At 34.5% G+C, this 14,611-nt stretch overlaps 1 protein-coding gene across 2 annotated transcripts in view; it reads left to right on the top strand.

Annotated features, from left to right (window-relative positions):
* Klhl1 (kelch like family member 1) overlaps positions 1-14,611 on the top strand; it is a 224,276-nt gene that overhangs the window by 150,272 nt on the left and 59,393 nt on the right. For both annotated transcript variants that reach the window (XR_003378522.1, XM_005365350.2), the window contains exon 6: positions 11,797-11,983. Coding sequence is in view for 1 of the 2 variants with exons in the window: in XM_005365350.2 (XP_005365407.1) it covers positions 11,797-11,983 (187 nt within the window). In the remaining variant the exon portion in view is untranslated. The remainder of the gene's footprint in view (positions 1-11,796; positions 11,984-14,611) is intronic.

The following is a 14,611-nucleotide window of genomic DNA, read 5'->3' as shown; positions in this document are numbered from 1 at the left end:
GGGTTTTTGATCCTACTGCACGTACTGGCTTTGTGGGAGCCTAGGCAGTTTGGATGGTCACCTTACTAGACCTGGATGGAGGTGGGTGGTCCTTGGACTTCCCACAGGTCAGGGAACCCTGATTGCTCTTTGGGCTGACGATGGAGGGGGAAATGATGGGGGAGGGGGAGGGAAATAGGAGGCGGTGGCAGGGAGGAGGCAGAAATCTTTAATAAGTAAATAAATAAATAATAAAAAAAGCCACCGATCCCTTGAATTTATATCATGACATTTGGCCCATGTTGAAAGTATCTTGATATTCAGAGTAGAAATGTTGGTGAACAGTTTAAGTAGTCAAATTACATGTCAAATAGGAAACAAGATAACACACACACACACACACCAAGAGAAATATAAAACTATCCCTGACTCTGCACATTCTAACTCTTGTCCTCCCTGGTATTCTGAAAATCGTTGTTATTATATATGACAAATTTATGGTAAAACACACAGATTGCAGATTATGACTATCATAAAAGGCCAGATTGTTGTTTTAAAGTTGTAGAATTCTTTAAATTAGAGATATAGAAAACACACATTTCCAATTAGAGTAAATTATCCTAAATGAAATGTGTTTTATACACTCTTTTATTTAAAAGCATTGTCTCTCTTTCATTTATAGGAGTCCACCTCCACAAGTTCACATGTCCATTTTGCTTCCTAAACATGGAAAAAAAAAAAACAGGTCATTCAATGAATTCAATAAATTGACGTATACAGACCTGGAAATAGAGTCATAAATAATAATGAATGTGTTATTCTCAATCCAGTCATCTATGAGAGGTTTCTGAACCATTAAACAACTTTCCAATTTACTACATTCTGCATAAGTACCATTCTCTTTTCCAAATCAGTTGAGAAATCAGAGAGCTAAGTAAGAGGTGAGAATTTAGGGGATGGAAAATAACAAAAATGAGCAGCCAAATCAGCTTTCAGTGAACAGTCACTTGTAACACTTTCCATGATAAAAATAAAAGATACAAGCTAAGCCCGACCTTTAGATTTATCTCATGTTAATATGCACTCGTGTTATTCTTTGAAATTTTAAATATATGCTAATACATAGGTAAATACTGGCAGACAAATAGTCTATGTGCAGAATAAATGACAAAGAAATTTCATAGCACCGTTAGGTTTTTCTGGAGAGCCAAATGATTTTCATGACCTTCTGTTCTGAAGAAAAATCCAAAGATGTGTTTTCTCTTTAAAGAAAATCTCAATATCTTTTTTTTCCCTCTGAGTACTGAGTTTGTCTCTTTTCGTGTGCATCCCTTTAAATGTTTTTTGAGAATTATATCCAGTGTATTTTCATCATATTCACCTGTCCCTCACATCCCCAATACCCACCCACCTCCCTCAGTTCCCTTACTTCCCCTATCAGCTTCCTTTGGGGTAGATATTTAATCCTTGGAAGAGGGCTTTACTTTTATGAAATGTGGTCAAACTGCCAGAGGCTACACACATAAAGAGAGCTGATTCTCCATATCCCAACAGCTATCAATTTTTTTTTAAAACTCCTCCCCTAGGGGTGGGACTTTGTGCTTATTTCCCCTCTTCATGCTGCAGTTTAATTGGTCTCATTTGTGTTTGTGTAGGTCCTATCATAGCCATTGTGAGTTCATGCATGCTCCTGCCCTGCTTTGTCCAGAAGCTGCTGTATGCTTACTTGTATTCATCCACTCACTCTGGATCCACACTCTTTTTTTCCTCTATTTCCTCCACGATGACTCCTACATCTTGAGAGAGAAAGTGTGATATAGCTGTCCAGCTTAAGGCTTTTCTTTCAGCCTGCTCTTATTCTCTGAGTAGCTGGGAGTCTCTGGCTTAAACAATATCTACTGCAAAGTTGGTAGATGACTACACAGCGGTGAGAACCTTAATAAAATTGCCCAGGCTCAAAGCAGACAAAATCCTGCACAGGTAGAAGAGGTGAACACAAAGTTCCATCACTGCCCGAGAAACTACTGAAAATTAATAGATACTTGGAGAGAACTCTTTCCATTGTTAAGAGCCTACCAAATCTGCTCTCCGGGCAGGCTTCACCTCTGAGGTAATTCTTTGATGATTCACAACTGATGTCATTAATAAAAGGTGGTGGAAATTTTCAGAGGTAGGCACAGTTGGAGGAAATATGTCTCTGGTGGTCATCCTTCATGCCTATGGCTTGCTCCGGAACCCTTCCTCATCGCCTTCTTCCTTGCTTTGTGTGCCATATTGAACAGTTTTGCTGGACATACTCCTCACCCTGACACTCTGCCTTGCCACTCGGGCTCAAAGCGAGATGTGTGATGGTGGCTTGAGGTCTCCAAATCTGAGAATCAAAATAAACCTTTCTTCTTTGGAAAAAAAATCTGCTCTCCAGTACTGTGGTGAAGTCCACTGTAAACAATCATCTTTATGGAAGTCATACGTATTAAACCGAGATAGTTGCATTCAGACTTCTAGTCACTTGGATGTGCAAGAATTGAAGGGAATGCATAAAAAGTGTTTGTGGTTTGATTTATATTCCATTGTGAGAACAGTAAACAAAACCTGTGCTATCAGAGTAAGAAATAAACTGACGTTCATTCAAATAATCTGATAAACTTTGACTTGAATGTAAGAATTATAAAATAATAACCACACATTCTATTATGTGATAATTTCTCACTTTGCATAGGATTTAATGCATTCCAAATTAATTTGAATCTCTAGTATGAAGAGGAATAACCTTGTATTCTAATATACCCTTGAATTTTTCTTTCTAGTAGAAATGTTTGGAAAGCTGATTTCATATCCAACCTTTTAAAACTTCAAAAAAGTTCATGCCTAGTGAAGTTAACATTATGAGGGAGGATAATTTCAATCTCTTATTGACTTGCAAGATGCATCCACCTTGATGTTTTCACAGAAGCTGATTTCGCTGATGATGATCAAAAGAGAAATGTAAGGCTTTGATCAGAATAAATCTAAAGAAAGCTGAAATCTGCAAATATGAAGTGATTGAAATTCTTTACCCCTCTCCCCTTAGTGAAATGAGAAAAGCAAAATACATGGCTATCTTATAATGAGTGTGAGACAAATTAAAAGGGTATGCTTAAAAATGATAAGACTGAAGAAAAATAATGTTTAATACAAAGCATGCATTGTTAATGAAATGAAAGAATCACGTGTTCCAAATGTGAATGAGAAAGCAGTATCTATAAATGCTGCCCTTCATATTAATATCAGCATATTGTGGATCCTTCTATCATTCAAATGCACAACTTGAAATAAAATGTGACTGAAGGGAAGGAAATCCTTTGCTCTTTTTTTCTAACAACATTTGCACTTGACAGGTCTATCATGGTTACTTGTAAATATAATGCATTGGTCATTCACAAATTTATTCATCTCCATGCCAGAGGAGGGTTCGTACTCAATTAGGGGATGATCAAATTGATGATGAGGATTGGGACTAGCGTTAGATGGACAGCAATAGTGGGCAGATACATGGTAGTGTATGCAGATCTTCACAAAACAGAAAGTAGTCCTACTGGAAGCAAAAGTCATCAACACTGATATAAAGATTTGCTAATTTATGCTTGTAAAATACCAGTTTTAGTAAGTGACAGAATATTTAACAATGATATTGTGATAGTGCTCTCAGGTAGGCTATTTCTGAGTTAATAATGAGACTTAAACATCTCACTGCATTTAACATGCTAACATTTGCTACTTCATGCAAAACAAGAATCCTCAATTAGTTTTGGGTTATTGCATACTAACGTCTCTTTCATAGTGTCTCACAGAGCACAAATTTACAGTTTTTCTGATTTTGTTGTGTTTTCCATATGGAGGTGATAAAAATGAATTAAAAGTTCAGTGTTTTCAATTAGAAACATTTTTTATTCAAGAGCAAAGGAGGCATAAGCACATTGGTTAATCGTGATGAATTTGCACACCTGCAATAAGTTCTTTTCCAATTATCTGCTTGAAGAACAGTTTATACATACAATAGGTGATATAAAAAGTTCTCTTCAATTTTGCTTTTAATGCAAATAGTGGATAAATGAGAAAGATACATATAAATATAAGAAACACACACAAACTTATTTATTTTTACAGGTTTACTGTAAGTAATACAAAATTATACAGTCATCACACATAGCTAATAATAAGACAAGTCTACTATAAAATACTTTTAAACTGTGCTTTTGTGCTTTTCTGCCTATCTATCTGTCTATCTATCTATCTATCTATCTATCTATCTATCTATCTATCTATCATCTATCTATCTATCTATCTACACATATAAAGAACTTTGAGGTTTATTCTTGTTTTAATCTTATTTAATTTTATTTAACACACACAAATATAATAAAAAGCCAGTCACAGATGTCTAAAGACAATAAAATGTCCTATTAAAAATACAATATAATTATCATGTACAGAGTAATAAACTGAATAGTTGGTTAATAGAGATTTTTTTTTTTTTGCACACAGTGTTAAAAGTCTTGTGACCAACCACCAAAATTGTTTCTGCTCTGAGAGGGAGGATGCAGCACAGTCTTTAATTGAAGCTGATTTTATCTCATTCCCAAGGCATAAGAAGTGATGGTCATTAACTGTTTAGTGGGGACAGAATATGTTCAGCACAGTGTGGGACCCTGGATTTCTCTGCCTTGGGCTTTCCATGGGTTGAATATCCCATTTCACAAAAGTGAAAACCAGTGCTCACCAGACCAAAAGAGACCCTCTCCCTATCTAAAGTTCTCTTTATCCTTCTTCCTGTGTATTCTACCTTCAAGACTTTCTTCCTCCTCTCCTGTTAACAAATTTGTATGTCTAGTTTATCAACCAAGTTAAAACCACCAAACCTACTGGGCTTGGTGGTGCAAGCCTTTAATCCTAGCACCCAGGAGGCAGAGTCAGGCAATTCTGATGTAGAGGTACACAGAGAAATGTTTCAAGATTAGTATCTGAAATTACATTAACAAATATAGCAAACTGAATCAAAACATTTATTGATAGACTTTAGTAATATTCTCTCATTGTTTCTTATGATTTCACAGTGGTGAATTTAAATAACTAATCTTCCTCAAAACAGTAGATAATTTAATAATAGACCAGTGAAGATAAATTTGGAATGGAAATACAATAGTGGGAAATGATAGCTTTAACACTAAAATATTTCCATTTGTTAACTTTTAAGCTGGGAGATTAATTATAGAGATACAGAACTTTGATAAGTTATATTGTCATTGAATATGGTTTCACAGGAAGAAATGAGGTTTGGAGCATGTTTATTTATTCACAAAAACTTTTATGTGCAATTTCTAAGCCAATGTAAAATTTATTTTAAATAACAAATAAAGATAAAGTAGGTCTACTACAGAATGAAAAAATAGTGAAGGGAAAATTGAGTTCAGATTTAAGTATGTGTTGGGAAAGGCCAGGAAAATATTCTGTAAAAGATTTCCTAGTGACAAGTCAAAAATCTAAGACTAATTTTGGCAGTTTACTATGACTAGAAGTAAACCTGCTATTACATAACTCTGAAATGAACTATTTAGAACTATACATTTTATTGCTCAATCACAGACAATTTTCTTAATGTCTAGACATATTTTTGATAATAATTTAGTATCAAATTTGAGAAGTGATTTTGAATACTTTGGATAAAGTAGATATTCAGAGTTCAGTTGTGAATAAATTATCTATAACCAATGAGTAAATAATTTATAAATTATCATTCACTTTACTTACTCTTTTATTTTGAATTCAAACATGGTGAGCAAAACACTTAATTTTTTAAATTAATATCTCTATATTTATGAGAGAATGTTCTTCAAACTGTCCAGTGGTGATATGCATAATAAAGAAATAAGTCCTGTAATTATTGATGTCAACATTTTTTTAATCTTTTGCATCATTAGATTAATATTTAATTAAACTATAGACAGCCAAACTGTTTTCAAAAAATTGTGTAATGTTTATTAAAGCCTAATAGGGAAAAGTTCATGTTAGAATGAAAGGAGAGAGATTGGGGAGGTAAGAGTGATACAAAGTGATATCTTAACTGAAGATAGCACAGTTTATTCTAATAGAAATTGATTAGAAGATATAAATTGTTCCCCTCAAATTTATGTGCATTAAAATATTGGGGACCTGTAGATAAATAAGCAGAGGAAAATACCATTTGACAATGATTGGCAGGGTAACCTGAAGATACTGAACAATGTCTATCAATAAATAGTGATGTTTCCGTTGTAGCCTAAACATGGATCAGTTGAAGAAAGACATTCAAGTGGGAAAGGATGGTCCACTTGAACATGGTGATGTAAAAATTAATATGCAGAAATTGTGGACCTTTGTTGGCGCTAGGACAAAACAGCTGCTGGCCAAAATTTACAGAATGAATGTGTGAGTGTTCTATAATTTTTTGGGATAAATGAGTTCAAGGTGGAGTAAAGTTCGTACAGAGCACAAGTTGATTTATTTCAGCTTTAGAATTTCTGAGCTTTCTCACTGTGAAACAATAAATTCAGCGTCAATAAATAAATGTTAATCATAAATTATAGCAGCATAAAATCCAATTCAATTGTGAGTAATAAAAACTCTCATTTGGGTTAATTTTCTGAACACTACTTGCTTTGATTATGTCATTACTATTCTTATTGGGATTGCAAGTTTTCCAATTATGTATCATCTAAAGGGAATCAGATATTTCTATATTTGAAATAAAATTAATGAACCCGCTTCTTTTTCATATAAAGTATCTCCTTGTTTCTTGAAATACTGGAGGTAGACCTTTTCAGATGTCTCTGTAATAAGCTTTACAAGTCAATTTCAATTGAGAGACAATGAAACCTCTTTTGTTTCTGCTTTTTTCATTTATTTTAACGTATATAGAAGATCCCCAAGTTAGTTAGACAAGACACTGTTTGCTTCATTAGATTGTTTTCCATGAAGACTAATAGAACTCAGAATGTAATGTGAGAATCTTCTTGCTTAGAGGAGCTGAGTATCGAGCAGACTGCAAAGAGAGAGTCTTCCTATGGGTAAGCTGGTTTCTTCTATAGGACCAGTCCAGTAGACACTGGGAAAGTCCTTGATGAACAGGTAGCACTGGTAAACAAAGGAATACTGGAAGCTTCCAGTATTTCTGTCTGTTTTTCACTTTGTCTGGAAGCATAGATAGAGCTGAAAGGTGGACACATAGGGAAAATTATTCTAGACACAAGGAAGAGCTTTTTTTCCCCTTGTAAAAAGGGGCAACTATACCTACGTGATACTTCCTGGGTTGTCCTTAGTTTTGTGAACACTGACTGAATCCTCTAACCATCATCTTACAATAACAGGTCCAAGGTAGATTTAAAATAAAAGATATCACGAATTTTCTAGGGAATGCTTGGGAAACTGCACACTATAAAAGTTTTAAAATACTTTCTTTGCCCGTTCTAGTATAATAAGACAAAAATCATTCACTGCAGTTTATGGGCTATGATAACATTTTATCAAACGTTCTATGCATTTATTTCAAATAGAAAACCTAAGATACTCTATATGATTGCAAGTTCTCAAATGAATGCTCACTAATATTAATGAAATTTATTTTATAAATTCTGAATCCAGAAGTAGAAATTATTATATAGCAAGATAAGACTTAAAAATGATTTTGTCTGTTTATTTTTGCATTTCAGAAAATTAAGATTTTATTGTTTGTACAAGAAAAAAATCTATCTATTGAAGAGGTAATTTGGCTCCTTTAGTTAATGTTTCCTTGCCTCCATGAAATTCTAGGTTTAATCCCCAGCATTACTAAACAAAGTACTGTAAAAATGAAAAGACTTAAACTGATCAGGTTCAATTTACCTATCCTAAACAACAAAAACTAAAGTGTTAAGATAAAACAGAAACTCTCACATTAAAGTTTGACAAGGACAACCAAGAGAAGAAAAATGACCCAAGAGTAGACAAACTCATCAAAGACCAACACATTCGCATATGCAAGAGTACCACAGAAACACTAAACTGAAAAACAACAACATGCGCAGACCCATTCAGGCCCTGTGATTGCTGTTTCATTTTCTGTGAGTTCATATGAGACTTGCTCAGCTGACATAGAACGTAGTCTATTGACTATCTGTCTTATACTCTTTCTGCCTCCTCTGCCAAGGGGTTACCTGAGCTCTGAGGGAAGGGATTTGTTGGCAATATCCCATTTATGACTGAGTGTTCCAAGGTCTCTCTCTATGTCTCTGTTGGACTGTCTTTTTATCTGTCTATCTGTCTGTCTGTCTGTCTCTCTTTCTCTCTCTCTCTTCCTCTCTCTTTCTGTTTTCTCTCTCTGTTTTTTTCTCTGTGTTTTATCTCTCTCTATCTCTGTTTTCTCTCTGTGTTATGTCTCTCCCTCTCTCCCTCTCTCTCTCTCTGTGTGTGTGTGTGTGTGTGTGGTGTGTAATACCTAGCTGTCAGCTTTTGTATTTGTTATCATCAGCTGCAAGAGGAAGCTAATATAATGATAGTTCGGCCTTCTACAACTCATAAACACTTTCAGTAATGTAGCAGGATACAACATTAACTAAAAATATCAGTAGCCCTCTTATACACAGATGATAAATGGTCTGAGAAAGAAGTCAGAAAAACATCACACTTCACAATAGCCACAAACAGCATGAAATATCTCGGAGTTACACTAACCAAACAACTGGAAGACTTATATTACAAGAACTTTAAATCTTTGAAGTAAGAAATTGAAGAAGACACCAGAAAGGGGAACAATTTCCCATGCTCTTGGGTGGGTAGAATTAACACAGTAAAAATGGCAATCATACCAAAAGCAATCTATAGATTCAATGTAATGACTATCAAAATGTCAGCAAAATTCTTCACAGACCTCGAAAGTACAGTACTCAACTTATTATGGAAAAGCAAAAAACCCAGGACAGCCAATACAATCCTGTACAATAAAAGAACTGGATGCATCATGATCCCTGACTGCAAATTCTTCTCCAGAGATACAATACTGAAAACAGCCTGATATTGGCATAAAAACAGACAGGAGGACCGATGGAACCAAATCAAAGACTATGATCTTTTTGTTTTGTTCATGGATTTGGTTCAAATATTTTCCTGACTATTTTTGCACCTATGAGATTAGGGGAAATTAGCTTGTAATTTTCCTTCATTGTTGGGACTTTATATACTTGAGGAATCAGGATAATGCTGTCATGAAAGTAATTAAGCTATGTTCTTTCTATTTTGATTTTGTGGAATAATTTGACAAATATTTGCAATAACTCTTCTTTGAACATTTAGTAGTATTTTGGGCCTAAACCATCTGGCTATGATCTGTCAATTGGGGTAATAAAGTCTCCCAATATAAGTGTGGGAGTATCAACATGTGGTTAAACTGCAGTAGAGGTTCTTTGAAAACTTGGGTACCCTTGTGTTTTGTTTGCAGCATAAATATTAGGACTTGTCTTACCAGCTTGGCGAATTTTTCTTTGATGAGTATCTTTTGATTTGTTTTGACTTGAAGACTATTTGCTAGATATTAAAATTGCTAAAACAGCTTACTTCTTAGGACCATTTTCTTGGAATATCTTTCCCAAGGTTTTATAGGGAGATGATGTCTGTTTTGGATGTTAACATATGTTTCTTGGATGCAGCAGAAGATGGATCCTGATTATGCACTCATTCTGTTATTCTGTTGGGGAATTGAGACCACTGATGTTCAGAGATACAAATGACCAAACCTTGTTGATTCCTATTTTGTTTTTGTTGTTGTTGTTGTTGTTGGTGGTGGTGGTGAGTATTTGATATGGGTGCGTTTGAGGTCATAAGTACAGTTTCCTTGCTGTGTTCAGAAAACACTATTTCCTTGTAATCTTCCATTGTCTGTGTCTCCACTATTCATTCCAGATTCTTATTAGTCAATTATCCTTGAGCCTCGGTAAGGAAGGTGTGATGGAGATGCACGCTTAATGAATCTTATTCTCTGCACTTGTCCTTTCTTAATGTTAATTGTTTCTGTGTTAATCAGCATCTATTGCAAATAGATGTTTCTCAGATGCGTGATGACATGCATTAATTTGTGGAAATAAAATGTCCAAAAGAAAAATAAGACGTGAGGGTTTTCTCTCTGGAACTGGGTTCTCTCACGCAAGATGACTGCTTGCAGCTTCATCTATTTTTCTGTGCATTTCATAACTTAAATAAACCCATATCATTTAGTAAGATGGGAGCTTTAATTAAAATGTCTCCTAAATAAAAAGTGCCAATACACAGATGAGTAAGACACAGAATTCTACCAAATATTTAAAGAGAAATTAACAATTTTTCTCATTACTTAGTAAAAAGAAAAGGAATGAATATTTCCATTTTTGAAGCTCATATTACTCTTATATTAAAACAAGAAAAAGACCCATGAGAAAAAGAAAATTGCAGGCTAATGTCCGTGATGAAATGTAGATGAAAAAGTCCTCAGTAAAATTCTTGCAAGTTTAATTAAAGAATATATCAAAAAGATCTTCAGGAAAATCAAGTCTGCTTCATTGCAGAGATGCTGGAAGGGTACAACAAAGATAGATATACATGTGTGATCACAAAATAAACAGATTTTTAAGACATAAATAACATGATCTACTCATTGGATGCAGAAAAAAGTTCTCAGAAAATACAACACTGCTTCAAATTAAAATTCCCAGATAATCTAGGGTTACTGGGGACATATGTCATTATAGTAATAATCCTCTTTTATTAAGAGGTTGGAAATAAATATTTTCTTATGTTTAGGAGTGTGTTAATAATATTTGGATTCCCATATTGATGCCAATTTATGATATTTTAAAAAAGACTACATGTAATTTTGTGTAATGCAAATTCTTGTGTTGTATTTTCCTACTTTTATTATTAATTAGATTACATATACTTTATAAAACTGTTATATTATAAGAAACAAAAAATCTATTTTATCTTGTTAAATTATTAAAATATATAAAATAGTTTAATATTCTAAAGTGGTATCTGCATATGTGAAGCAATAAAAATATTCATTGTAAGTATTGTCAACAATGCTAAAACAAAAAATCAAACAAATATATTATCAAAAACTTTGTCCAATTCATACATTAATATATGTTTACACTTAACAAACTGTAATAGTTAAGGAATAATAAGCTATGTCATATACACTATTCATTTTAATGTATTTTAAGGGAGCAAAACTAAGGAAATTAGAAGAATATCAATTACCAACTTGGATAATATTTTTTGTTTTTTTTCTTTGATAATATTTTTAAAGCTAAAAATGAAGTTACTAATAATTTGGTGTTAATTATTCCTATATTTTCATCTGAAGTTTTGCATTTCAATAAAAATAAGAACACAGAATTATGTTAAACTTAAATTAATCCATCAAAATTGTTAAAAGTCAGTTTAATGACAATAGTATTAGATCCAACCATTTCAGTATAAATGACCTTTTTCACATATATCAAAATTGGAAGATTGCTGAATTTATATAAGGAGTCAAATCATTAACATAAGGCAACCCCACATTTAACTATTTAGATCAAGTGTCTAAATTTCCAAGGAAAAATATGAAAGGAAAGATATATGTTTGTTTGTTTTTTTTTGTTTGTTTATAATTTTTATACCTGGTAAGTCATAAATTTACTGTGATCCAAAGGTAAGAGGAATGACAAGGAATCACCCTTCAATGTCAACACATAGAACATATACTCACCAATTTAGGAAGCAGTATTAACAGTGTCTGTGCACTATTTACAGATACTTGCTGATCTTGAAAACCATGCACTATTTAAGAATGATTTGGAATGCCAAAAGCTGATTCTGGAAGCAATGAAATACCATCTATTGCCAGAAAGAAGAACTTTAATGCAAAGCCCGAGAACTAAGCCCAGAAAATCTACAGTTGGAACTCTATATGCAGTAGGGGGGATGGACAATAACAAAGGTATGTGATTCTAGATCTACCCACAACTGTTCTTTTACCATGACTGAATTTGAATAATGGAATTTGCAAAAACTAACAATATACACACACAGCTTTGTTAAAAACAATACAAAAATTAAGGGAAGCATTAAACTTGTTTTGCAGTCTGCAGTTGCTGCTTATAAGTCTTTACATATTGTATTAATTTTGGTTTATCATTTATGAAATAAAAGCTGGATTTCAAACATCTGCTTGGAAAATAGGAGTTATGTGCTGAATATATTGGAATGATACTTCAATTTTATGACAAAGAAACACAGCTTGAGAGGATAGATGTTCTGGGAGAGCAGTAATGAAGCAGCTCTGCCTTTGCGGGACTGAGAGTCTCACACTGAAGACAGAAAATGACACATAAGAACAGATTAGTATATTGACAGTGGAATTCATAAATTATGAATTTAATTCTGTGTCTACATATTTCTTGATTTAAAAAAAACAACAGGTGCATGTAAAGAACTTGGTTTATAGGTTTTGAAAATAATGGATAAATATGATTATCTGATCTCTTTACTGCTTTAGCTTACACACAAAGCACGTATGCACACGCACACTTGTGTTCACTCATGCTCTGATGCACACAGAAATATTCACACTCACACACACACATACACATACTACAGACGGATACAAGGCATCATGTATGCTCTTCTGAATGAATGCCACTTCTTTAAAAATGCTTTATTCCACATGTAAAATACCAATGTATGGTGAGTCGCAGCTGTAAATCTGCAGAGGGCATTGTTTTTCCTAAAACAAATGTTTTAAACATAAACAATAAATCAATATTACCAAAATATCATATTTTCAAAAGGACGTGTAGACACTAGTTTGAATATTTACATGTTTAATATATGGTACTATTTGATGAATTTCTGTAGAACAACAGTGCAATGTTCTTTTTGGAATTTTTATGATATTCAGTCCAACACTGATATAATTGTAAAATTCAAGCAAATATTTACTTTAAAACAAGTTATAGTATTCTATTTTAATTTCCTGATTTCTATACAGCCATTAGCACTGTAATTGTCAGATACTGTGATGTAATGTAGTTGCTAGAGAATAAAATATATGAGAATAACGAGTATGGTGAGCTAGATTGCTTGTAAGAGTATGAATTTTTCTTTCCTTTTTTTAGGGAATTGAAATGTTTGCTTTATTAGTATATACATAGTTTATTTATTCAGTTGTTTTTTATTTTTCCATTCAATTATTTACACTTCCTTCCCTCCTTTCAATCACTTCCTGCTCCCCCACACCTCCTTCTTCCTCCCCCATGCTGCTTGAGAGAAGTAGGGAATCCTGCCCTGTGGGAAGTCCAAAGCCCTCCCCCTTACACCCAGGCCTAGGGAGCTGTGCATCCAAATAGACTAGTGTCCCCAAAAGCCAAAACATGCCATAAAAACAAGTCCCAGTGCCTTTATCAATGGCTTCTCAGTCAGCCCCCATTGTCAGCCACAATCAGAGAGTCTGGTTTGATCACATGTTCATTCATACCAGGTCCAGCTGGATTTGGTGAGCTTCCATTAGAACAGGCACACGACCTCAGTTGGTAAACTAAGCCCTCGTTCCTGACTTCTTTGCTCATCCTCTCCCTCCTTCTGCCCTTCAACTGGACCTTGGGAACTCAATCCATTAACCTGATCTCTGTCTCCATCTGTCACCGGAGGAAGATTCTCTGGTGATATTTGAGATAATCATCAGTGTGACAGTGGGGCAAGGACAATTCAGGCACCCTCTGCTCTGCTGCCCAAGGTCCTAACTGGGGACATCCCCGTGGACACCTGGGATCCTCTCTAGAGCCAAGTCTCTTCCCAACCCTAAAATGGATCCCTTAATGTAGGTATCTTCTTCCCTGCTCCTATATCCGGCCTTCCTCCATCTCTACCTTCCCACTCCTCCAAGCTGTTGCCAGTCTTTCCCTTATCCCTTCTCTCTCCCCTTCCCCTCAACCTCACCCCCACCCCTACCTCCACCTCCATGCTCATAACTTTTGCCCTGCAATCTTGTTTGCTTCCAATTTACAGGAGGATCTATATATGTTTTTCTTTGGGTTCACCTTGTTATTTGGCTTCTCTAGGCTTGTGAACTATAGGATTAGTATCTTTTGTTTATGGCTAGGGTAATACCATATTCATCTTTTTCGGTCTGGATTATCTCACTCAAGATAGTGTTTTCTATTTCCATCCATTTGCATGCAAACTACAAGATGTCATTATTTTTTTTACTGCTGAGAAGTACTCTAATGCATATATATTCCACACTTTCTCTATCCATTCTTCCATTGAGGGGCATCTAGGTTGTTTCCGGGTTCTGGCTATTACAAATAATGCTGCTATGAACATAGTTAAACAAATGCTTTGGTAGTATGATTGGGCATCTCCTGGGTATATTCCCAAGAGGGTATTGCTGAATCCTGAGGTAGGTTGGTTGCGAATTTCCTGAGAAACAGCCACACTGATTTCCAAAGTGGTTGCACAAGCAATGGATGAGTGTTCCCCTTACTCCACATCCTCTCCAGCAAAGGCTATCATTGGTGTTTTCAATTTTAGCCATTCTGACAGGTGTAAGATGGTATCTCAAAGTTGT

Source organism: Microtus ochrogaster, unplaced genomic scaffold (assembly GCF_000317375.1).
Source record: "Microtus ochrogaster isolate Prairie Vole_2 unplaced genomic scaffold, MicOch1.0 UNK2, whole genome shotgun sequence".
Classification (NCBI taxonomy): Eukaryota; Metazoa; Chordata; class Mammalia; order Rodentia; family Cricetidae; genus Microtus; species Microtus ochrogaster.
This window is presented reverse-complemented; position numbering and strand designations above follow the sequence as displayed.